Raw genomic sequence first — 25,362 nt, 5'->3', positions numbered from 1 at the left:
CAGGACCACACTCTTTGACGGGCCCTGGTGTTCCTTGCCTTGTGGCAGCATCACTCCAGTCTCTGCCCCCATCTTCTCGTGACACTTCTTGTGGCCATCTGCTCAGTGTCTCTGTGTCTTTGTTTCTCAGACCTCCCTCTCCTTTCTTTTAGAAGGAAGCTAGCCGTTGGATGTGGGAGTCCATCCTAAATCTAAGATGATCTCATTGCCGAATCCGTAATTACACCTGCAAAGACTCTATTTCCTGATAGGTTCACCTTCACAAGTTGCAGGGGTTAGGACTTGGGTAGATCTATCGATTCAACCCACTATATGGAGTAGGGATATAAGATTCTCATAAGATTATAGAAGATATAATCTTCTCATAAGATTATTGTGAAGATTAAAGGAGCTTTGTTGCTGTTCAGTTGGTAAGTGATGTCTGACTCTTTGTGACCCCATGGACTGCAGCACACTAGGCTTCCTTGTCCTTCACTATCTCCTGGAGTTGGCTCAAATTCATGTCCATTGAGTGGGAGATGCTGTCCAACTATCTCATCCTCTGTTTTCCCCCTTCTCCTTTTGCCTTCATTTTTTCCCAGCATCAAGATCTTTTCTAATGAGTTGGCTATTTGAATCAGGTGGTCAAAGTATTGGAGTTTCAGCATCAATCCTTCAAAATTCAGGGTTGATTTCTCTTAAGACTGACTAGTTTGATCTCCTTGCAGTCCAAGGGACTCTCAGTAATTTTCTCCAGCACCCTAGCTCAAAAGCATCAGTTCTTTGGCACTCAGTCTTCTTTACGGACCAGCTCTCACATCCATACGTGACTACTGGGAAAACCGTAGCTTTGACCATACGGACCTTTGTTGGCAAAGGACCATACGGTCCTTTGATGTCTCTGCTTTTTAATATGCTGTCTAGGTTTGTCATAGCTTTCCTTATAAAAAGTTCAGTTCAGTTCAGTCACTCAGTTGTGTCCAATTCTTTGAGACCCCATGAACCACAGCACGCCAAGCCTCCCTTTCCATCACCAACTCCCGGAGTCTACCCAAACTCATGTCCTTTGAGTCAGTGATGCCATCTAACCATCTCATCCTTTGTCATCCCCTTCTCCTGCCCTCAGTCTTTCTCTACATCAGGGTCTTTTCAAATGAGTCAGCTCCTCGCATCAGGTGGCCAAAATATTGGAGTTTCAGCTTCAACATCAGTCCTTCCAATGAACACCCAGGACTGATCTCCTTTAGGATGGACTGGCTAGATCTCCTTGCAGTCCAAGAGACTCTTAAGAGTCTTCTCCAACACCACAGTTCTAAAGCATTAATTCTTCTGTGCTCAGCTTTCTTTATAGTCCAACTCTCACATCCATACATGACCACTGGAAAAACCATAGCCTTGACTAGATGGACCTTTGCTGACAAAGTAATGTCTCTGCTTTTTAATATGCTGTCAAGGTTGGTCATAACTTTTCTTCCAAGGAGTAAGCATCTTTTAATTTCATGGCTGCAGTCACCATCTGCAGTGATTTCGGAGCCGCAAAAAATAAAGTCAGCCACTGTTTCCACTGTTTCCCCATCTATTTGCCATGAAGTGATGGAACCGAATGCCATGATCTTAGTTTTCTGAATGTTGAGCTTTAAGCCAACTTTTCACTCTCCTCTTTCACAAAGCAAGTGTCAATTTGATGGTGCAGTCACCATCCACAGTGATTTTAAAGCCCAAGAAAAGGAGCTGGGATACATTTGAAATATCTTGGCCTTTAGCAAGACTCAGTAAAAGTTGTTTGTATTTCTGTGTGTGTGTGTGTGTGCGTGCGTGCATATATATACACAATCAGGTAAAATCTATGCAGATTAAAGTAGACCCTGATGAAGAAGAACCATTATGATGAGGTCCCTGGGTGTCTAGGGTCTCCTCCATGTTGTTAGTATATCTTTTAATTGTCTTTTAATTGTCTAAAGTGTCTTTTAATCTCCCAAGTCCAACTGGGAGCCTGGCTAGTGGATGGAAGGCTTCCAGCACTGTCAAGAACAGCCTAATAATTCGAGTCCTCCAGAGGAGACTTCTTGCCGGTGCAGAGGGTGAGGGTTACTGCCTTCAACTCTGAAGCCAGCTTTTCTTACCTGGGGATAAGAGCAAAAATGTTGAGTTTCAATAATGAGACTTATATATTTATTTATTTATTTGCAATTTTAAGCTAAGCCTTAACCAATTTTTTTCCCATTCTTTGTTCTTTTTAAAAATGGCCTTATTATGACAACATTATAGTACTTAGGATTCAGCATCCCGTTTAAATAAATAGTTGTGTTTTACCCATACTAATTGTAATAATTATATGTTATTTTGTGGGAAATGCTGAAAAATTGTGCTCAGGGTGGGTCTCACAGATAATGAATTTACCTTTTTGTGTAATAGGTCTCAGCTTTTAATAAGCCCGCAATTTTCTGATGGTCCGACAAGAAAGATCCCAAATTGCATTTGGAAAGTGTCAAGGAAAATAAGCTTTCTCTTTAAAAAGATGAATAATTTCAATTACTCCTCAGACTATCATTTTGGCCCATTAAATGCTTTCCCCATTTGCCATACGGGCTGACATCGGGGGCTTTGCTATCAAAGAACATTACTGTCATCGCCTTTGTGGAAACAGGCCTTCCCTCCCCACTCCAAGGTCATTTTTTGTGGCCTTGGGAGGACCCAGCCGCAGTGGAAACAATAGCACAGCTTGTATTCATGGCCTTTGGGAAAATGCAGCGTTGTCGGCCAAGGAAGAAATGGCCAGGGCTGGGCGGAGATTCTGGGGGTTTGGGCAGAATCTGAATCTCTTGCTACAGATTATGATTCCCTCCTCGACTCTTGCAGGCTTCGTGCCCTACCTGAGCTGCCAGGGCACCTCCAGCGAGGACAACATGGCCCACTGTCTGAAAATCTTCCAGGAGAACACACAGCGGTATAAAGACCAGCTGGAGGAATTCCACTGCTCTGTGGCCACTGCTCCCAAGCTGAAACCTGTCCGCTCGGAAGGGACGGTCCTGCGGACACTGCACCAGTATTACCGGCAGTACCATCCCTTGAGTCTGGGTACTGGCCCCCCCCTTCACGCTGGGCCCCATTGCAGGGCCTGGCTGGCTCACTGAGTGGCCACCAAGAGTACCGTTCCAGATCCCCAGGCGTCTATGCAAAGTGGAGAGGCTCAGTTGCTTAAAAGGATAAAGAAACATATCCAGGGGGAGGGGGAGACAGCTAGGGGAGAGGGTTCTGGTACTCACCTCCCTGGGTGGTCATCACAGAGGTCCAGAGAGCAGCTGTGGTCTCAGTGTGCATGTGTGCTAAGCCACTTCAGTTGTGTCCGACTCTGACCCTAGGGACTGTAGCCCACCAGGTTCCTCCGTCCATGGGATTCTCCAGGCAAAATATACTGCAGTGCGTCACCACACCCTCCTCCAGGGGATCTTCCTGACCCAGGGATTGAATCCATATCTCTTATGTCTCCTGTACTGGGCGGGTTCTCTACCACTAGCGCCACCTGGGAAGCCCCTGTGGTCCCAGTAGTTACGGCTTCTTAGTTGCTTTCTCTGTGCCCAGCATCGTTATTTCATTAGCCACCCATGACAGCCGTATGAAGTCGATACTATTATTCCCACTTGAGCACAGTGTCCCTTGTCTGAGGTCAGACCTGGGGTTTGAATCCAGCTCCTCCAGGTGCTAGCTGGGTAGGAAGGGGTTTTGCACTGAATAACAACCATAATAACAGTGAAAAAACCAACTGATGATATGACTGTATAATGTTAATCATCAAAACAGTGATTTATCCCAGCTGGTTTTTAAGGTCTAACATCCAACAGGAAAAGTAATGGACTGATTGCCTTTAATATTATTGCTGTAATGGGGGACTTTTCAGCACATTCTAACACATGTTTGTCATGCTTTAGAAATTTCCCAGCCATTATAAGAAGCACCAGCCTAAGTGTTTGGGCTTTAGCCCAGCTCTGTGACTCTTTGCTGTGTGACCTAGGGCAGGTGACTTCCCCTCTCTGGGCTACAGTTCCTTCATCTAAGGCAGGGAAGGATGGACTAGACACTCCCTAGGGTGCCTTCCAACTTTGAGGTTCTGAGACTCTTGGGTCTAATTCAATTCTTACAGCAACTGGAGGAGACAGAGGCAGGCAGTTATCTTTCATCTCACAAATGTGAAATTGCTGAAGGTCAGCCCACCAGGCGGCCAGAGCCAGGTGTGATGTGCCTTTTCCTGACATACATGCTTCTCTTGATTCCCTTAGTTAAATCATCAAGGAGCATCAAATACCTGAAGCTTCTGTGTTGTTGTTGTTAGTCTGAGAAAAGAGTGGGATCCATTTAAGAGCAATAACTTGGGAATCAGAGAAACGCAGGTCTAAATCCTGGCTCTGTCACTTCCTTGCTATGTGACCTCGGCCAAGATTCCATTCACCTCTCTGAGGTGTCAATGTCCTGCTCCACGAAAGTGTTGGTGATAATAGCACCGACTTCTTAGAGTTTGTAAGACAATGAGATGAGAGAGAGAGCCTATGTAAATCCCCACCAAATGCAGACACACAGAATAAACCAACCAGTGGTAGTTGTCCTCATCACGTCTCAGGGCCTAGGGCTCTCTCCAGGGCTGATTGCTGGGATGCTGGTTGGCTTGGGAGTGCCGCCCACTGGATGGCTTCTCAAAGCCCTCAAGGAAGCATGGCATCTTTTTCACAGAATGCAAGAACATAAAGAAACCTCTCCACGAGCCCCCCATCCCTGGCTGGGCAGGCTACCTGCCGAGAGCCAGGGTCACTGAATTAGGCTGCTCCACGCGGTACACCGTCATGGCCAGAAACTGCTACAGGGACTTCCTGGACCTCGTGGAGCGGGCCAAACAAGCACACCTGAAACCATATGAGGAGTAAGTCTGGCCTGGGTGGCAACTGCAGAGAGCAAGAACCAGGGGGAGAGCCGATCAGGGTTTCCAGATGCCCCCAGCCCAAAGCTAGGACTGATTTTGTTGTGTGTCTGATTTGTTTTTGCAAGGCAGCCATGTTTGTAATTGCAGGGTCTTCCAAGTCGGCCCCCATGTCCTGCCTCCCCAGCTCCCCACTTGCGCCCAACAAGCTCCAGGAGCCCTGCTTCTGGTCTTTGCTGGTTTGCAGGGAGAGGCTGGGAGTAAAAACCAACAGGGCCTCCCCATCCTGGCAGCGACCTGAGGCTCAAGGTTGCTGAAGAAAGGACATGGTAGGACACTGCTGGGAGTGGGGCTCTTGTGGCCTCAGTTTTCTATTCTGTAAGATGGGGACGACGATCCTTGAGGGTAAATTGTCAGGATCAGAAATGAATATACCATGCTCCTATGGGACCTGCATAGATTTTACTTGTTTTTATCAGTAAAAGAAATAACTGTGACTTTTGTTCTTACTTTAGAATATATGGAGTTAAGTCCACACCACCTCCTCCTACTCCTCCTCCAAAAGTTTTGTTGCATGAAGGGCTGCTGCCAAAATATCCGGATTTCTCTGTTCCAGGTAAAGAGGGACTTTCTTTCCTGGCCTGCTGTTTTTAAAGCAGGACAGGATGTTTGCAGTAGCCCCTCTGCTTTGCTGGACCACCTGCCTGCAATGCTTGGGGCTGGTTTCTTTCCCAGGTGTGAGGTGTCCTACCCTCAGCCGAGCCTTGATGGAGGACCCCAGACCCCAAATGATGTGTGGCTGTACTCAGAGGCCAAGTGTTTGGTGCAGCGGGAAGATTTACTTAGAGCCGCTGTCTGCAAGAAAGGACATGGAAGTGTAGGAGTGGGGAGCTCCCTAAGGAGAGGCGGTCGTTACCCAGGGATCAGAAGCTTCCCGTCCTCACACAAGAGTGCTTCACACACCTGACAGACATGGGAAATTTCCTAAGAATCCTTTTCACTGCCACCTGCATCCTGACCATTGAGCAATAACATGTCATTCTTGATAAAGGCCTTTTATTGTCGTGTGAGTATAAAGAGGAATACTGCTCAGCCTTCTGAAGCTTTCTGTGGATTTTCTGCAGGTTCCGTTGACCTTGATGGATGGGACTGTCTCTTCCTGACCCCAGGGTAACATGCTGCGCTTGGTAACATTGTGGCTGAAGCTCTAGCCCAGCCCTCTAATGAGTCAGTCCCCATCGGTCACCTTGGGTTGTGGTGTGGCAGTCCCCAACATGGGCACAGAGCCGTGCCCACCCCAACCCCAGTGTTTCAGAACCCCAGGCCAGGAAAGCCATTGTACTGGTTTCCTAAGGCTGCTGCACGGGTACCACACACCGGGTGCGATAAGACAGCAAAAATTTATTGTCTCATAGTTCTGGAAGCTAGAAGTCCACTTCCAAGGTGTTAGCAGGGTCAGGCACCCTCTGAAACCTTGGGAGAGAATCACTCCTTGCTCTTCCTCACCTCCTGGTATGTGTGTGCGCACGCACGCGCACATGCGCATGTGTGTGCTCAGTAGCATCCAACTCTTTGCAATCCTAAGGACTACAGCCCGCCAGGCTTCTCCATCCATGGGATTCGTCAGGCAAGAATACTAGAGTGGGTTGCCATTTCCTTCTCCAGGGGATCTTCCTGACCGAGGGATCAAACCCGAGTGTCTTGCGTCTCCTGCATTGGTAGGCGGATTCTTTACCTCTGAGCTGCCTGGGGAGCTCCTGAGGTTTGCTGTTAATCCTTGGTGATATTTGGTGCGTAATTCCAGTCTCTGTCATCGTGTGGCTTCCCTGTGAACCTGTATCTTCACATGGCTGTGTTCTGGTGAAGACACCAGTCATACTGCCTGAGGGCTCACCCTTCTCCAGTATGCCCTCTTCTTATTTACAGTTACACCTGCAACCATCGTGTTTCCAAACAAGTCACATTCTGAGGTACTGCGATTAGGGCCTCAATATATCCTTTTGGGGGAGGGTGGGAACTGGGGGTCAGGGGGAGACACAGTTCAACCCTTAACACTGGCTGAATTTTTTTTATCACTGACAGGCCCTCTCACTGACTTTACTCTGAAGCCGTTGGCACAAAGAAGAAATCAAAAGCAGTTCCTGGGGTCATGAGGCCATTGTTATTAATATCAAAATTTCAAAACTGCCTGCCAGGCCACGAACTTCCCCAGTTAAGACTTTGCCTTCCAGTGCAGGGAGTGTGGGTTCAGTCCCTGCCTGGGGAGCTAAGATCCTGTATGCCTCATGGCCAGAAAACCAAAACATAAAAACATAGGAACAATATTGCAACAAATTCAATAAAGACTTTTTAAAAAAACTGCTGGGGCAAAAGATGAACTGAGCCACTCTTGGGAGTTTTCCCCCAAGGTGGGAATTTTCACCTGGGCTCTCTGGATCCCCAAGTTTCCATGGGTAGAAATCAGTAGTCATGTCTTTGATTCTGATGGGAAATAAAGAACTGGGATGAGAAAAAAGTTACACCTTTGTTTTCTCTAACCTCCAAGTGAAATATAATATTTCCTTTGTTGATGAATGTAGGCAAGAAACCACAGCTGTACCTGTCACCTTGGCCCAATATAAATCCCAGATCTTTTCATATCATATGACATTTGTTGCAAACAGCTTGAAATAATGTTGATCAGTACTTGTAATTATAGTTGTTATTGAAGATATTGTATCTACTCTCTAACATTGTTCTTCAGTGTATGTATAAGCAAACACATCACAAATTTTTTCTTTTTAGTTTCTTGATAGTATTTCAATATAATTAGTTTGCTAATTATATTTTTCATGTATTATACTTTACACATTAAAAAACATTGTTATGAGAAGAGGTCCAAGTTTCACCAGACAACCAGAGGGTCCAGGGCACAGAAATGGAAAGGAACCCTACCTGGGGAACCACTGAAGACGTATGTAAAAGATGAGCGTCATACAAAACAACACCCCAAACCCAATGGGACGTGACATTACAATGCATCCTGTTATGAAAAGATAATGTAGGACTTTCCTGGTAGTACGATAGATAAGACTCCACCTGCCAATGCAGGAAACACAGGTTCAGTCCCTGGTCCAGGAAGATCCTACATGCCGTGGGGCAGCTAAGCCCATGCACCGCAACTACCGAGCCTGCATGCTGCAAATACTGAAGCCTGCATGCCCCAGAGCCTGTGCTCCATAACACGAGAAGCCACTGTAATGAGAAGGCTGTGCCTCCCAATGAAGAGAAGCAGCTGTTTGTCAAAACTAGAGAAAGCCACAAAGATCTATAGCATAGCCAACAATAAATCATTAATTTAAAAAGATAACGTGATAGAAGAATGCTAGTGTGAAAAAATATTTATGGTAACAGTACATGAAAAAAACAGCAAACAACAAAACCATGAGTACACACACACACGCACACACGCAAACACACACAAAATAATTCTGTTTTTCTGTTTAAAAATAAGGTCAGAGGGGTAAAGGGAGCTAACCCATAATACTTGTCAGGAGCCGCATTAGGCATTACTGACAAAATGGAGGCACGGCCCCAGACCCCTCTCCTCATTCTGCAGGCACGGTCCCGGGGTGAAGGAGTTAGGCCTTGTAATTCTGACTTGTCTTTTCCTCTCCTTGGCTGAGTTGACTGAAAAGGAATATTAAGGTGCTTAGTGTTCTTGAGAGGAACATGAGAAGGCACAAAGCCTTTTGCAGCTGTGCTCAGAGAATAATTCATAAAGTTAATCATTGACATTTGTTTAAGGATTTTTACAAAAGAGTGTTCCAGGATAAGCACATAGGCCGCAGCTTGAGGCCATGGGAGGAATTGCTATCTGAAGCTTATTTGTGAGGAAAATGTTTATGTCAAAGGAGTTTACTGAATTTAGGGCTTAGAAATAATTAAAATAGTTAGAAGTTAAAGATTTAAGGAATGTTGTAAAGTTAGCATATTTTGCTATAGCTTATAGAAGTTAGGATGTCTGGCTCTAGATGAGTGATCACACCATCGTGATTATCTGGGTCGTGAAGATCTTTTTTGTACAGTTCTTCTGTGTATTCTTGCCACCTCTTCTTAATATCTTCTGCTTCTGTTAGGTCCATACCATTTCTGTCCTTTATCGAGCCCATCTTTGCATGAAATGTTCCCTTGGTATCTCTAATTTTCTTGAAGAGATCTCTAGTCTTTCCCATTCTGTTGTTTTCCTCTATTTCTTTGCATTGATCGCTGAAGAAGGCTTTCTTATCTCTTCTTGCTATTCTTTGGAACTCTGCATTCAGATGCTTATATCTTTCCTTTTCTCCTTTGCTTTTCGCCTCTCTTCTTTTCACAGCTATTTGTAAGGCCTCCCCAGACAGCCATTTTGCTTTTTTGCATTTCTTTTCCATGAGGATGGTCTTGATCCCTGTCTCCTGTAGAATGTCACGAACCTCGTTCCATAGTTCATCAGGCACTCTATCAGATCTAGGCCCTTAAATCTATATTTCACTTCCACTGTATAATCATAAGGGATTTGATTTAGGTCATACCTGAATGGTCTAGCGGTTTTCCCTACTTTCTTCAATTTGGGTCTGAATTTGATAATAAGGAGTTCATGATCTGAGCCACAGTCAGCTCATGGTCTTGTTTTTGTTGACTGTCTAGAGCTTCTCCATCTTTGGCTGCAAAGAATATAATCAATCTGATTTCGGTGTTGACCATCTGGTGATGTCCATGTATAGAGTCTTCTCTTGTGTTGGAAGAGGGTGTTTGCTATGACCAGTGCATTTTCTTGGCAAAACTCTATTAGTCTTTGCCCTGCTTCATTCCACATTCCAAGGCCAAATTTGCCTGTTACTCCAGGTGTTTCTTGACTTCCTACTTTTGCATTCCAGTCCCCTATAATGAAAAGGACATCTTTTGGGGATATTAGTTCTAAAAGGCCTTGTAGGTCTCCATAGAACTGTTCAACTTCGGCTTCTTCAGCATTACTGGTTGGGGCATAGACTTGGATTACCATGATATTGAATGGTTTGCCTTGGAAACGAACAGAGATCATTCTGTCATTTTTGAGATTGCATCCAAGTACTGCATTTTGGACTCTTTTGTTGACCATGATGACTACTCCATTTCTTCTGAGGGATTCCTGCCCGTAGTAGTAGATATAATGGTCATCTGAGTTAAATTCACCCATTCCAGTCCATTTTAGTTCACTGATTCCTAGAATGTCAATGTTCACTCTTGCCATCTCTTGTTTGACCACTTCCAATTTGCCTTGATTCATGGACCTGACATTCCAGGTTCCTATGCAATATTGCTCTTTACAGCATTGGACCTTGCTTCTATCACCAGTCACATCCACAGCTAGGTATTGTTTTTGCTTTGGCTCTATCCCTTCATTCTTTCTGGAGTTATTTCTCCAGTGATCTCCAGTAGCATATAGGGCACCTAATGACCTGGGGAGTTCCTCTTTTGGTATCCTATCATTTTGCCTTTTCATACTGTTCATGGGGTTCTCAAGGCAAGAATACTGAAGTGGTTTGCCATTCCCTTCTCCAGTAGACCACATTCTGTCAGACCTCTCCACCATGACCTGCCTGTCTTGGGTTGCCCCGCGGGCATGGCTTCCTGAAATGTGAAGTCAAGTGGGCCTTAGAAAGCATCACTATGAACAAAGCTAGTGGAGGTGATGGAATTCCAGTTGAGCTATTTCAAATCCTGAAAGATGATGCTGTAAAAGTGCTGCACTCAATATGCCAGCGAATTTGGAAAACTCAGAAATTGCCACAGGACTGGAAAAGGTCAGTTTTCATTCCAATCCCAAAGAAAGGCAATGCCAAAGAATGCTCAAACTACCACACAATTGCACTCATCTCACATGCTAGTAAAGTAATGCTCAGAATTCTCCAAGCCAGGCTTCAGCAATACATGAACCGTGAACTTCCTGATGTTCAAGCTGGCTTTAGAAAAGGCAGAGGAACCAGAGATCAAATTGCCAACATCCGCTGGATCATGGAAAAAGCAAGAGAGTTCCAGAAAAACATTGATTTCTGCTTTATTGACTATGCCAAAGCCTTTGACTGTGTGGATCAGACTAAACTCTGGAAAATTCTGAAAGAGATGGGAATACCAGACCACCTGATCTGCCTCTTGAGAAATCTGTATGCAGATCAGGAAGCAACAGTTAGAACTGGTCATGGAACAACAGACTGGTTCCAAATAGGAAAAGGAGTACGTCAAGGCTGTATATTGTCACCCTGCTTATTAACTTCTATGCAGAGTACATCATGAGAAACGCTGGACTAGAAGAAACACAAGCTGGAATCAAGATTGCTGGGAGAAATACCAATAACCTCAGATATGCAGATGACACCACTCTATGGCAGCAAGTGAAGAGGAACTAAAAAGCCTCTTGATGAAAGTGAAAGTAGAGAGTGAAAAAGTTGGCTTAAAGCTCAACATTCAGAAAACTAAGATCATGGCATCTGGTCCCATCACTTCATAGGAAACAGATGGGGAAACAGTGGAAACAGTGTCAGACTTTATTTTGGGGGGCTCCGAAATCACTGCAGATGGTGACTGCAGCCATGAAATTAAAAGACGCTTACTCCTTGGAAGGAAAGTTATGACTAACCTAGATAGCATATTCAAAAGCAGAGACATTACTTTGCCAACAAAGGTCCATCTAGTCAAGGCTATGGTTTTTCCAGTAGTCATGTACGGATGTGAGAGTTGGACTGTGAAGAAGGCTGAGCACCGAAGAATTGATGCTTTTGAAGTGTGGTGTTGGAGAAGACTCTTGCGAGTCCCTTGGACTGCAAGGAGATCCAACCAGTCCATTCTGAAGGAGATCAGCCCTGGGATTTCTTTGGAAGGAATGACGCTAAAGCTGGAACTCTAGTACTTTGGCCACCTCATGCGAAGAGTTGACTCATTGGAAAAGACTCTGATGCTGGGAGGGATTGGGGGCAGGAGGAGAAGGGGACGACAGAGGATGAGATGGCTGGATGGCATCACGGACTCGATGGACGTGAGTTTGAGTGAACTCTGGGAGTTGGTGATGGACTGGGAGGCCTGATGTGCTGCGATTCATGGGGTTGCAAAGAGTCGGACACGACTGAGTGCCTGAACTGAACTGAACTGAACTGAACTGAACTATAGAAGTTAGGAATTTTTAGAGACACTATAGCTAGAAGCCTTTTTAAGAGACAGTGAGCTCAGGATTTTAGGGGCAAACAGGATTTAGGAAGATAAGTAGTAAACTGAGGAATGTAGCATGAGTTACAGTGTTACAAGTTAACTATAGGACACATTAGAGGAGGTAGATAATCATGATAAGGCTAATTCCCAGAGAATCATTGAAGCAGGAACTCTGAAGAGCCACAATGATTTATGGAGATAATAAATCTGGGAGAGGGGGAACTGAAAATGTCAAACCTCTGACCTAATGTTTCTGTAAAAGTATAAAAGAGAATCTTAAACTTGAAATAAATAGGCAGTCCAAAAGAAAAATGAGACGCTGTCTCATTCGCTGACACTGTTCACCTCTTCAGGTTGAATCCCTGGCTGCTGGAGCTGGACTCCGGCAAATACTAACAATGATTATTTGGCTGATGGTATTACTGTTGTTTTTTACCTTGTATTTTTCCCAATTTTCTACAGCCAACAGGTATTGTTTTCACATTCAAAAAATATTGTTTTCCTTACTTGAATTGATAAAATCCTCTTTTGAAGCGATTAATAAATAATCTTTTAGAGATTCCATGTTTAAAGGAAAAAGCTACTCAATAGAAAGTAGCTGCATGATCCTTCAAAGGCTAGGACCAAGTTAAGTGAATACCTGGGAGTTTTTCCAGCTTATATATATATATTTTTAATACCCTGGGAGAATGATCCCACAGTCCTGGGAAGGAGATCGATCCTTCATCTGCTGCAGGCTGCTGCATACGTACTGGCCCCTCAGAAATGAAGAACACAGAAGGCAATTATGCCTGTTCCACTCTCCCTAATGTACAGAGTTTGCAGATGTCTGTTCTGGACCTAAAGTTTTGAAATCTCTGCCCATGAAATTAGGGGATCAGTTCAGTTCAGTCACTCAGTCGTGGCCCATTTTTGTGACCCCATGGACTGCAGCAAGCCAGGCTTTCCTGTCCATCACCAACTCCTAGAGCTGGCTCGAACTCATGTCCATTGAGTCAGTGATGCGGTCCAACTACCTCATCCTCTGCCATCCCCTTCTCCTCCTGCCCTCAATCTTTCCCAGCATCAGAGTCTTTTCCGATGAGTCAGTTCTTTACATCAGGTGGCCAAAGTATTGGAGTTTCAGCTTCAGCTTCCAATGAATATTCAGCACTGATTTCCTTGAGGATTGACTGGTTTGATCTCCTTGCAGTCCAAGGGACTCTCAAGACTCTTCTCCAACACTATAGTTCAAAAACACCATTTCTTCAGTGCTCAGCTTTCTTCATAGTCCAACTCTCACATCTGTATCTGACTACTGGAAAAACCATAGCTTTGACTAGATGGACCTTTGTTGGCAAAGTAATGTCTCTGCTTTTTAATATGCTGTCTAGGTTGATCATGGCTTTTCTTACAAGGAGCAAGTGTTTTTTAATTTCATGGCTGTAGTCACCATCTGTACCATCTGGAGCCCCAAAAAATAAAGTCTCTCACTATCTCCATTGTTTCCCCATCTATTTGCCATGAAGTGATGGGATCAGATGCCGTGATCTTAGTTTTTTGAGTGTTGAGGTTTTTTAAAATTAATTAATTAATTTTAATTGGAGGCTAATTACTTTACAATATTGTAGTATTTTTTTGCCATACACTGACATGAATCAGCCATGGGTGTACATGTGTCCCCCATCCTGAATCCCCTCCCACCTGCTTCCCCATCCCATCCCTCAGGTTCATCCCAGTGCACCCATCCTGAGCGCCCTGTCTCATGTATCGAACCTGGACTGGTGATCTATTTCGCATATGGTAATATACATGTTTTAAATATACATGTCTATTCTCTCAAATCATCTCACCCTCGCATTCTCCCATAGAGTCCAAAAGTCTGTTCTTTACATCTATGTCTCTTTTGCTGTCTCGCACACAGGGTCATCATTATCATCTTTCTAAATTCCATATATATGCATTAATAGTCTGTATTGGTATTTTTCTTTCTGATTTACTTCACTCTGTATAATAGGCTCCAGTTTCATCCACCTCATTAGAACTGATTTAAATGCATTCTTTTTAATAGCTGAGTAATATTCCATTGTGTATATGTACCACAGCTTTCTTATCCATTCATCTGCCGATGGACATCTAGATTGCTTCAATGTCCTAGCTATTGTAAACAGTGCTGTGATGAACATCAGATGTACATGTGTCTCTTTCAATTCTGGTTTCCTCAGTGTGTCTGCCTAGCAGTGGGATTGCTGGGTTGTATGGGAGCTCTAGTTCCAGTTTTTTAAAGAATCTCCACACTGTTCTCCATCGTGGCTGTACTAGTTTCCATTCCCACCAACAGTGTAAGAGGGTTCCTTTTTCTCCACACCCTCTCCAGCATTTTTGTTTGTAGACTTTTTGATAGCAGCTATTCTGACTATCGTGAGATGGTACCTCCGTGTGATTTTAATTTGCATTTCTTTGATAATGAGTGATGTTGAGCATCTTTTCATGTGTTAGCCATCTGTATGTCTTCTTTGGAGAAATGTCTGTTTAGTTCTTTGGTCCATTTTTTGATTGGGTTGTTTGTTTTTCTGGAATTGAGCTGCATGAACTGCTTGTATATTTTTGAGATTAATTCTTTGTCAGTTGCTTCATTTGCTATTATTTTCTCCCATTCAGAAGGGTGTCTTTTCACCTTGCTTAGAGTTTCCTTCATTGTGCAAAAGCTTTTAAGTTTAATTAGGTCCCATTTGTTTACTTTTTCTTTTATTTCCATTACTCTGGGAGGTGGGTCATAGAGGAACCTGGTATGATTTATGTCAGAAAGTGTTTTGCCTATGTTTTCCTCTAGGAGTTTTATAGTTTCTGGTATTATTTAGATCTTTAATCCATTTTGAGTTTATTTTTGTGTATGATGTTAGAAAGTGTTCTAGTTTCATTCTTTTACAAGTGGTTAACCAATTTTCCCAGCCCCACTTGTTAAAGAGATTGTCTTTTCTCCATTGTATATTCTTGCCTCCTTTGTCAAAGATAAGGGGTCCATAGATGCATGGATTTATCTCTTGGCTTTATATTTGGTTCCTTTGATCTATATTTTTGTCTTTGTGCCAGTACCATACTGTCTAAATGACTGTAGCTTTGTAGTATTGTCTGAAGTCAGGTAGGTTGATTCCTCCAGTTCCATTCTTCTTTCTCAAGATTGCTTTGGCTATTTGAGGCTTTTTGTATTTCCATACAAATTGTGAAATTATTTGTTCTTGTTCTCTGAAAAATACTGTTGGTAGCTTGATAGGGATTGCATTGAATCTATAGATTGCTTTGGGTAGTATACTTATTTTCACTATATTGATTCTTCCGATCCATGAACATGGTATATTCTTCCATCTATTTGTGTCATCTTTGATTTCTTTCATCAGTGTTTTATAGTTTTCTATATATAGGTCTTTTGTTTCTTTAGGCAGATTTATTCTTAAGTATTTTATTCTTTTCATTGCAATGGTGAATGGAATTGTTTCCTTAATTTCTCTTTCTTTTTTCTCATTGTTAGTGTATAGGAATGCAAGGGATTTCTGTGTGTTAATTTTATATCCTGCAACTTTACTATGTTCATTGATTAGCTCTAGTAATTTTCTGGTGGAGTCTTTAGGGTTTTCTGTGTAGAGGATCATGTCATCTGCAAACAGTGAGAGTTTAACTTCTTTTTTTCCAGTCTGGATTCCTTTTATTTCTTTTTCTGCTCTGATTGCTGTGGCTAAAACTTCCAAAACTATGTTGAACAATAATGGTGAGAGTGGGCACCCTTGTCTTGTTCCTGACTTTAGGGGAAACACTTTCAATTTTTCACCATTGAAGATAATGTTTGCTGGGGGTTTATCATATATGGCTTTTAGTATGTTGAGGTATGTTCCTTCTAGTCCTGCTTTCTGGAGGGTGGTTTTTTTTTTTTAATCATAAATAGATGTTGAATTTTGTCAAAGGCTTTCTTTGAATCTATTGAGATAATCATATGGTTTTATCTTTCAATTTGTTAATCTGGTGTATCACATTGATTGATTTGTGAATATTGAAGAATCCTTGCATCCCTGGGATAAAGCCCACTTGGTCATGACGTATGATCTTTTTAATATGTTGTTGGATTCTGTTTGCTAGAAGTTTGTTAAGGACTTTTTCATCTATGTTCATCAGTGATATTGGCCTGTAGTTTTCTTATTTTGCAGCATCTTTGGTTTTGGTATTAGGGTGATGGTGGCCTCATAGAATGAGTTTGGCAGTTTACCTTCCTCTGAAATTTTCTGGAAGAGTTTGAGTAGGATAGGTGTTAGCTATTCTCTGAATTTTTGGTAGAATTCACCGGTGAAGCCATCTGGTCCTGGGCTTTTGTTTGTTGGAAAATTTTTTATTACAGTTTTGATTTCCATGCTTGTGATGGGTCTGTTAAGATTTTCTATTTCTTTCTGGTTCGATTTTGGAAGGTTATACTTTTCTAAAAATTCATCCATTTCTTCCACGTTGTCCATTTTATTGGCATACAACTGCTGATAGTAGTCTCTTATGATCCTTTGTATTTCTGTGTCATCTGTTGTGATTTCTCCATTTTCATTTCTAGTTTTGTTGATTTGCTTCTTCTCCCTTTTTTTCTTGATTAGTCTGGCTAATGGTTTGCCTATTTTATTTATCTTCTCAAAGAACCAGCTTTTGGCTTTGTTGATTTTTGCTATGGTCTCCTTTGTTTCTTTTTCATTTATTTATGCCCTAATTTTTATGATTTCTTTCCTTTTACTAACCCTGGAGTTCTTCATTTCTTCTTTTTCTAGTTGCTTTAGGTATAAAGTTAGGTTATTTATTTTATTTTTCTCTTGTTTCTTGAGGTAAGCTTATATTGCTATGAACCTTCCTCTTAGCACTGCTTTTACTGAATCCCATAGGTTTCGGGTTGTTGTGTTTTCATTTTCATTCATTTCTATGCATATTTTGATTTCTTTTTTTAATTTCTTCTATGATTTGTTGGTTATCCAGAAGCATGTTGTTTAGCCTCCATATGTTTATATTTTTAATAGTTTTTGTTTTCTGTATTGACATCTAATCTTATTGCATTGTGATCAGAAAAGATGCTTGAAATGATTTCAATTTTTTTGAATTTACCAAGGCTAGATTAATGGTCCAGGATGTGATCTATCCTGGAGAAGGTTCCATATGCACTTGAGAAAAAGGTGAAATTCATTGTTTTGGGGTGAAATGTCCTATAGATATCAGTTAGGTCTAACTGGTCCATTGTATCATTAAAGTTTGTGTTTCCTTGCTAATTTTCTGTTTAGTTATCTATCCATAGTTGCGAGTGGGATATTAAATACTATTATTTTGTTACTGTTAATTTCCTCTTTCATACTTGTTAGCATTTGCCTTACATATTGTAGTGCTCCTATGTTGGATGCATATATATTTATGATTGTTATATCTTCTTCTTGGATTGATCCTTTGATCGTTCTGTAGTGTCCTTCTTTGTCTCTCTTCACAGCCTTTATTTCAAAGTCTATTTTATCTGATATGAGTTTTGCTACTCCTGCTTTCTTTTTGTCTCCATTTGCATGAAATATCTTTTTCCAGCCCTTCACTTTTAGTCTGTATGTGTCCCTTGTTTTGAGATAGGTCTCTTGTAGACAGCATATAAAGGGGTCTTTTTTTTGTATCTGTTCAACCAATCTTTGTCTTTTGGTTGGGGCATTCAACCCATTTGCATTTAGGGTAATTATCGATAAGTATGATCCCATTGCCATTTACTTTGTTGTTTTGGGTTCGAGTTTATACACCTTTTCTGTGTTTCCTGTCTAGAGAAAATCCTTTAGCATTTATTGAAGAGCTGGTTTGGTGATGCTGAATTCTCTCAGCTTTTGCTTGTCTGTAAAGCTTTTGATTTCTCCTTCATATTTGAATGAGATCCTTGCTGGGTACAGTAAACTGGGTTGCAGGTTTTTCTCTTTCATTACTTTAATTATGTCCTGCCATTCCCTCCTGGCCTGAAGAGTTTCTATTGAAAGATCAGCTGTTATCCTTATGGGAATCCCCTTGTGTGTTATTTGTTGCTTTTCCTTGCTGCTTTTAGTATTTGCTCTTGGTGTTTGATCTTCATTAATTTGATTAATATGTGTCTTGGGGTGTTTCGCCTGGGGGTTTATCCTCTTTTAGACCCTCTGGGTTTCTTGGACTTGGGTGGCTATTTCCTTCCCCATTTTAGGGAAGTTTTCAACTATTATCTCTTCAAGTATTTTCTCATTGCTTTCTTTTTGTCTTCTTCTTCTGGCATGCCTAAGATTTGAATATTGGGGGGTTTAACATGTCCCAGAGGTCTCTGAGGTTGTCTTCATTTCTTTTAATTCTTTTTTCTTTTTTTTGTCTCTGCTTCTTCTGCCTCAGCTATTCTACTGTTGGTTCCCAGAATGCTTTTGATCTCAGTTATTGCATTATTCATTATTGATTGACTTTTTAAAAATTTATTCTAGGTTCTTGTTAAACACTTTTGCATCTTCTCAGTCCTTGTCTCTAGTCTGTTTATCTGTAACTCCATTTTGTTTTAAAGATTTTGGATCATCTTTACTATCATTATTCTGAATTCTTTTTCAGATAGACTCCCTATCTCAGTTGGGCCTACGTTTTGTGCCCCCCGCCCCCCTCCCCAGGTCCAAGGAGCTCAGGCAACCAGTGTGCTTGGTGAGCACACTCTCCCAGGTGTGCAGTGTGTCTTATCACCTCCCTGCTCCCAGCTGCTCAGTTTCCTGGGTGCACCGCAAGAGCACCATCTCAGGTGTGCCATGTGTCTCCTCTGGGGGCCTCATCTCAGGCTGCAACCCTCCTGGCAGATGTCAACCATCCAGGATCCCAGGAAGACTTGGTTAGCAACTGGGAGCCTGCTCACAGTTTGGTAGAGGATGCCATCTCTGGGGCCGAGATTGCCTCCTGCCTTCCGACTCTGGCTGTTGCCCGCCTGCCTCTCTGCCTCCAGCGGGGTGATGGGCGTGTCTGCAGCCAGCTAGCTCTCCTTTGGTATTCACTCAATCCTTTGTTCTGTGAGCCAGGCAGGCTTGTGCCTTAGGTGAGAGCTTTTTGCAGGAAAGTTCTCTCTCTCTCTCTCTTTTTTTTTCTCTCTCTCTCTGGCTGTCCCACAGTTTGGGTTGCTATCTCAAGTTAGCTCCTTCAGATTGTCCTCAGGGCATTCAGGCCCAATCCTTACCCTAAGCATGCAACCCGCACCTCCCCCACTTGCTGGTGGCAGACATGAGCGTCTGGGCTATTTCTCTACTGGGAGTTATGGTTAAGGCATGTATTCTGTGGGTTTTGTTTTGTTTTCCTTCCTGGTTATATTGCCCTCTGAGATTCCAAAACTCCCCACAGACCCGCAGGTGAGAGGATTTCCTGTGTTTGGAAACGTCTCCTCCTTTGTGACTCCCTCCCTGGAATGGGTCTCTGTCCCCAACTCTTTTGTCTCTCTTTTTGTCTTTTATATTTTGTCCTATCTCCTTTCAAAGAGAATGGGCTGTCTTTCTGGGTGCCTGGTGTCCTCCACCAGCATTCAGAATCTGTTTTGTGGAACTTGCTCAGCATTCAAATGATCTTTTGATGAATTTGTGGAGGGAGAAAGTGGTCTCCCCGTCCTATTCCTCCACCATCTTAGGGCTGCTGTCAAGTGTTGAGTTTTAAGCCAGCTTTTTCACTCTCCTCTTTCACTTTCATGAAGAGGCACTTTAGTTCTTCTCTTTCTGCCATAAGGGTGGTGTCATCTGTGTATCTGTGGTTATTGATATTTCTCCAAGCAATCTTGATTCCAGCTTGTGCTTCTTCCAACCCAGAGTTTCTCATGATGTACCCTGCTGTTGCTGCTGCTAAGTTGCTTCAGTCGTTTCTGACTCTGTGCGACCCCATAGACAGCAGCCCACCAGGCTCCCCCGTCCCTGGGATTCTCCAGGCAAGAACACTGGAGTGGGTTGCCATTTCCTTCTCCAATACATGAAAGTGAAAAGTGAAAGTGAAGTCGCTCAATCGTGTCTGACTCTTAGCGACCCCATGGACTGCAGCCTACTAGGCTCCTCCGTCCATGGGATTTTCCAGGCAAGAGTACTGGAGTGGGGTGCCATTGCCTTCTCCCTCTGCATATAAGTTAAATAAGCAGGGTGACAATATGGAGCCTTGACATACTCCCTTCCTGATTTGGAACCAGTCTGTTGTTCCATGTCCAGTTCTAATTGTTGCTTCTTGATCTGCATACAGATTTCTCAGGAGGCAGGTCAGGTGGTCTCGTATTCCCATCTCTTGGAGAATTTTCTACAGTTTGTTGTGATCCACACAGTCAAAGGCTTTGGTATAGTCAATAAAGCAGAAGTAGATGTTTTTCTGAAACTCTCTTGCTTTTTCCATGATTCAGCAGATGTCGGCAATTTGATGTCAGGTTCCTCTGCCTTTTCTACATCCAGCTTGAACATCTGCAAGTTCATGGTTCATGTACTGTTGGCACCTGGCTTGGAGAATTTTTAACATTACTTTGCTGGCATGTGAGATGAGTGCAACTGTGCAGTAGTTTGAACATTCTATGGCATTGCCTTTCTTTGGGGATGGAATGAAAACTGACTTTTTCCAGTCCTGTGGCCAGTGCTGAGTTTTCCAAATTTTTTGGCATATTGAGTGCAGCACTTTTACAGCATCATCTTTTAGGATTTGAAATAGCTCAACTGGAATTCTATCACCTGCATTAGCTTTGTTCATAATGATGCTTTCTAAGGTCCACTTGACTTCACATTCCAGGATGTCTGGCTCTAGGTGAGTGATCACACCATCATGGTTACCTGGGTCATGAAGATCTTCTTTGTATAGTTCTGTGTTACTCCAGGTATCTCTTGACTTCCTACTTTTGCATTCCAGTCCCCTATGATGAAAAGGACACCTTTTTTGGGTATTAGTTCTAGAAGGTCTTGTAGGTCTTCAGGGAACCGTTCAACTTTAGCTTCTTTAGCATTACTGGTCGGGGCATAGACTTGGATTACTGTGATATTGAATGGTTTGCCTTGGAAATAAACAGAAATCATTCTGTTGTTTTTGAGATTGCACCCAAGAACTGCATTTCGTACTTTCTTGTTGACTATGATGGCTACTCCATTTCCTCTAAGGGATTCTTGCCCATGGTAGTAGATACAATGGTCATCTGAATTAAATTCACCCATTCCAATCCATTTTAGTTCACTGATTCCTAAAATGTCGATATTCACTCTTGCCATCTCCTGTTTGACTACTTCCAAATTACCTTGATTCATGGACCTAACATTCCAGGTTCCTATGCAATATTGTTCCTTAAAGCATCAGACTTTACTTCCATCACCAGTCACATCCACAACTGGGTGTTTTTTTTTTTTTTGCTCTGGCTCCTTCTCTTCATTCTTTCTGGAATTATGGCTCCACTCTTCTCCAGTAGCACATTGGGCCCCTACTGACCTGGGGAGTTCATTTCAGTGTCATATCTTTTTGCCTTTTATGCAGTTGACAGGGTTCTCAAGGCAAGAATACTGAAGTGGTTTGCCATTCCCTTCTCTGGCAGACTATGATTTTTTAAAAATTAAGGAATACCAGGACCGAAATCTGGGGCATACCTGGTGGCTGGGGCTTTCCTGGTGGCTCAGATGATAAGTAATTTGCCTGCAGTGCAAGAGACCTGCTTTTAATCCCTGGGTTACAAAGATCCCCTGAAGAAGGGCATGGCAACCCACTCCAGTATTCTCGCCTGAAGAATCCCATGGACAGAGGAGCCTGGTGGGCTACAGTCCATGGGGTCACAAGGAGTCAGACACGACTGAGTAACTAACACTTTAGGACCAAAACCACTTTGTGCAACAGCCCTCATCTTAATTTCACTCACGGAACCAATTCGTGTCAATATTGAAGTCAGTAGCTAATTCATTTGGCACTGACCTTTAAAAATGACTTGAGCAATAAAACAAAATCAAAAACCAACAACCCAATGGCAGAAATAACAAAATTGAACAAAGGCAATTAAAAGATTGTCTAATAGTATGTATCTAATTCTTCTACAACTTCATGATTAAGATCATCAAGTTCAATATGCAAATCAAACTCCTTTTGTTAAAACAGTTCCGCATTGCAATTCTTTCCCTTAATCTTTATCCTTTCTGTTTCTCCCTAGCCTATAATTTCTGGAGCGTCATCTGTCAGGGGAGCGAGAGGTGATTTTACTGCATAGCAAATTATCATTATTAGCACAAGCTGCATCCGTAATGAGCTCACTCTTGCTGCTAAAAACAATTCTATTACCTGATGAGACAAAATCCTTTGGATCTGGAAATGCTGAAGAAACGGAGGGTATGGGTTCGTATGTTTTCTTATGACAACGGGACCTTTGGTGGGGACCGTTTGAATTCTGTGGCAGTTAAAGTGCTCCTTTGGGGTCCCTTCTCTCTCTTTCTGTGGGAGAATTGACAGTTTCTCTGTAGTCTGGGTGTTGGGAGGGGATGCCTGGGTTTCTTGTCCCCATCCCATGACTGGTGGCTCTAAACAGGATCTCAGCTATGGGTTTAACCTTGTACCAGCATGGCTGCAAAGCATGTGGCCAGGAGTCAGAGGTTCCTTGAGTTCAGATCTCAACTCTGTTTTTTTTTTCCCCCTGGCTATGTAACTCTGGATATTTTCCTTAATCTCTGAGCTTTATATTTCTATCTAAAAAAACTAATGATTTTATTTATTTTTTGGCTGTACTGGGTCTTCATTGCTGTGTGGGATATTCTTTAGTTTCAGTGAGTGGGGGTTATTCTCTACTTGCAATGTGCTGGCTTCTCATTGTAGTGGCTTCTCTTGTTGCTGAGAACCTGGGCTTCAGTATTTGTGGCATGAGGGCTCAGTAGTTGCCAACCCTAGGCTCTAGAGCACAGGTTCAATACATGTGGCCCATGGGTTTAGTTGCCTTGTGGCATGTGAGATCTTCCCGGACCAGGGATCAAACCTGTGTCTCTTGCTTCATCTGGCAGATTCTCTACTGCTGAGCCACCGGGGAAGCCCAGATTTCTATTTTGATAGAAACAGAAGATAACAGAAGAGCCAACACAATTTCATGAATTTGAAGAGATTAGGTATATAAATCTGAGCCACCTATGCTCAGTAAATATTATCCCTTGCCTTTGGGGTGAAGGAACCTGGGGTACACTGCTAGAGCTGACATGGATTGAGGGTGGGCAAGTGATGAGTCCACATACCGGGTTCTCAATGGAAGAGGGTTCAGAACTTAGGGCTCCTGGCCCCTAGTGAAGTGCTCTTTTCACTGCTGTGCTTTTCTTCCAGGTATTCTAACCCTGCGAGGCAGGCAGAATAGATGTGATTGGCCAAAAATAAAACAGCAGCAACCACCCCATTAATATGCTTGCTCACGTCAGATTCTGGTCCTTTACCTGGAATAGTTTATTTAATTAGTATTGTTGTTGTTTAGTTGCTCAGTTGGACTCTTTGTTACCCCAGTGGACTGTAGCCTGCCAGGCTACCCTGTCCATGGGATTTCCCAGGCAAGAATACTTAAGTGGGTTGCCATTTCCTCCTCCAGGGGATCTTCCTGACCCAGGGATGGAACCCCATCTCCTGCATTGGCAGCACTGGCAGGTGGGTTCTTTACTATTGAGCCACCAGGGAAGCTCTTAATTAATACTACTTAGTATATATACTTTCATTTAACAGATGAGGAAACTGAGGCACACAGAGGTTAAACAATTCACTCAGGGCCATTTTTCCCAGGGAAAAATGCTGGTGGCTGTTCAAAGGCAGCTGATCCATCCCTGATAAAAGTCGCATGTCAGTATTTGGATTCAAACTGGGCTTGTCTGGATTCTCCAAAGACTGAGAAGAAGTATGTGCCTGTCCCCCCTTTCCTGACCAGCATAGGGAACCATCAAGAACAGGCACCAGGCACTCCATGACCTAGAGGAGCTGGCCACCCAGCCCCAAAGTCCTCAGACCTTGTTTCTCGTTTGTGTTCCCCTGAAGGTCACACCAAAGGCAGCTTTCCCCAGGTCTCTCTTGTCTGCCTTGGACACGCCCCACTGCCCTCCACACTCCCAGACTCCAGCTTCAGTTGACCTCAAATCATTCCTATTTGCTTAAGCTCAACCCAATTTTGGCAGGTGCTCTTAAATTAGTTTAAGAGCATTTCAGACTAATTTTATGATTTGTGTGCACATTTATCATATCTGCAACTTTGTAACATTTTATTTCCCTTGGTTGTCCTTTTTCTCCTTTTACCTACTTTTGAACATTTTGAAGACCAGTGTCTTAGAGAAGGAAACGGCAACCCACTCCAGTATTCTTGCCTGAAGAATCCCACAGACAGAGGACCCTGGTGTGCTATAGTCCATGAGGTCACGAAGAGTCAGACAGACTGAGCGACTAATACTACTGCTAACCAGTGTCTGAAAAACCTCTCTTGAGGTTTACGGCCATGAATGTAGTGTTTTGTCTGGTGCTACCTCAGCCTCCTGCTCTGAGGGTACTCATCCTTTCAATGAGCAAAAATCACTGCAGCCCTTCCTTCTAAACCTGGGGGCTGAATACTTTTTCTGTAAAGGGCCAGATAGTCAATATTTTAGGCCATATGTTCTCTATTGCAACTATTCAGTTCTGCTCTTTGCACAGGAAAGTCGAGATAGACAATATGTAAATGTATGTGTGGCTGTGTTCCAATAAAACTTTATTTATAGACACTGAAATGTTAATTCCATATCATTTTCATGTATCAGGAAAGATTACTCTTTTGAATTAAAAAATTTTTTAATGTGAAAACCATTCATAGCTAGTTGGCTGTACAAAACCAGGTGGCCCGTGGCCCCAAGTCACTGACCCCTGCTCTAAACCAGAACTTAACCCAAATGTTTGATGCTAGTCAGGATTAAGTTGTAAGTTCTTTCTTTAGTAAGCAGGATAGGTCAAGCAAGTGCCCTTCCGAGAGAGAGATCCCTCAGGAGGATCACAGATCGATCCCCTTGTGCCCCAGAAAACACAATGTAATTCAAACTCACTCCCAAGAGGGAGAGGACGGGAGTGATGTCAATCTCAGATTAGTCAGGAGAAGGCTTGTGGTTGCTTGAGAGAAAAGGTAGAAATAAAAACCTGTAGAGGTTTTTCATACCCTACATTAAAGTTAAAATCTAATTTAGATGAAAATGGATGCATAGAAATTAACCATGCATGCAAGGCTTTCGTCGTTAGACTGTGTACCCTGTAACGATAGCTTTACCAAATTTATTCCCTTGGCTTGAAAATAAAGATGCTTTTTGAAATTT

General features: G+C 42.8%; 1 protein-coding gene across 4 annotated transcripts in view; it reads left to right on the top strand.

The window, feature by feature from the left end:
• SPMIP5 (sperm microtubule inner protein 5) overlaps window positions 1–25,362 on the top strand; it is a 28,305-nt gene extending 2,943 nt beyond the window's left edge. The window contains exons 3-10 of one of the 4 annotated variants that reach the window (XR_011252146.1): window positions 2,839–3,057; window positions 4,705–4,891; window positions 5,404–5,504; window positions 5,624–5,954; window positions 22,230–22,405; window positions 23,634–23,689; window positions 23,822–23,933; window positions 24,347–25,362. Coding sequence is in view for 2 of the 4 variants with exons in the window: in XM_069567566.1 (XP_069423667.1) it covers window positions 2,839–3,057; window positions 4,705–4,891; window positions 5,404–5,504; window positions 5,624–5,769 (653 nt within the window). In the remaining 2 variants the exon portion in view is untranslated. Of the gene's footprint in view, window positions 1–2,838; window positions 3,058–4,704; window positions 4,892–5,403; window positions 5,505–5,623; window positions 5,988–6,012; window positions 6,059–6,553; window positions 6,859–6,970; window positions 7,404–22,229; window positions 22,406–23,633; window positions 23,690–23,821; window positions 23,934–24,346 lie in introns of those variants that run through there. The other 3 variants (XR_011252147.1, XM_069567566.1, XM_069567565.1) reach the window with 3 other exon arrangements.

The sequence above is a fragment of the Ovis canadensis genome, chromosome 22 (genome assembly GCF_042477335.2).
Source record: "Ovis canadensis isolate MfBH-ARS-UI-01 breed Bighorn chromosome 22, ARS-UI_OviCan_v2, whole genome shotgun sequence".
Taxonomy (NCBI): domain Eukaryota; kingdom Metazoa; phylum Chordata; class Mammalia; order Artiodactyla; family Bovidae; genus Ovis; species Ovis canadensis.
The sequence above is the reverse complement of the archived record's forward strand: the minus strand, read 5'-3'. Positions and strand labels throughout refer to the sequence as shown.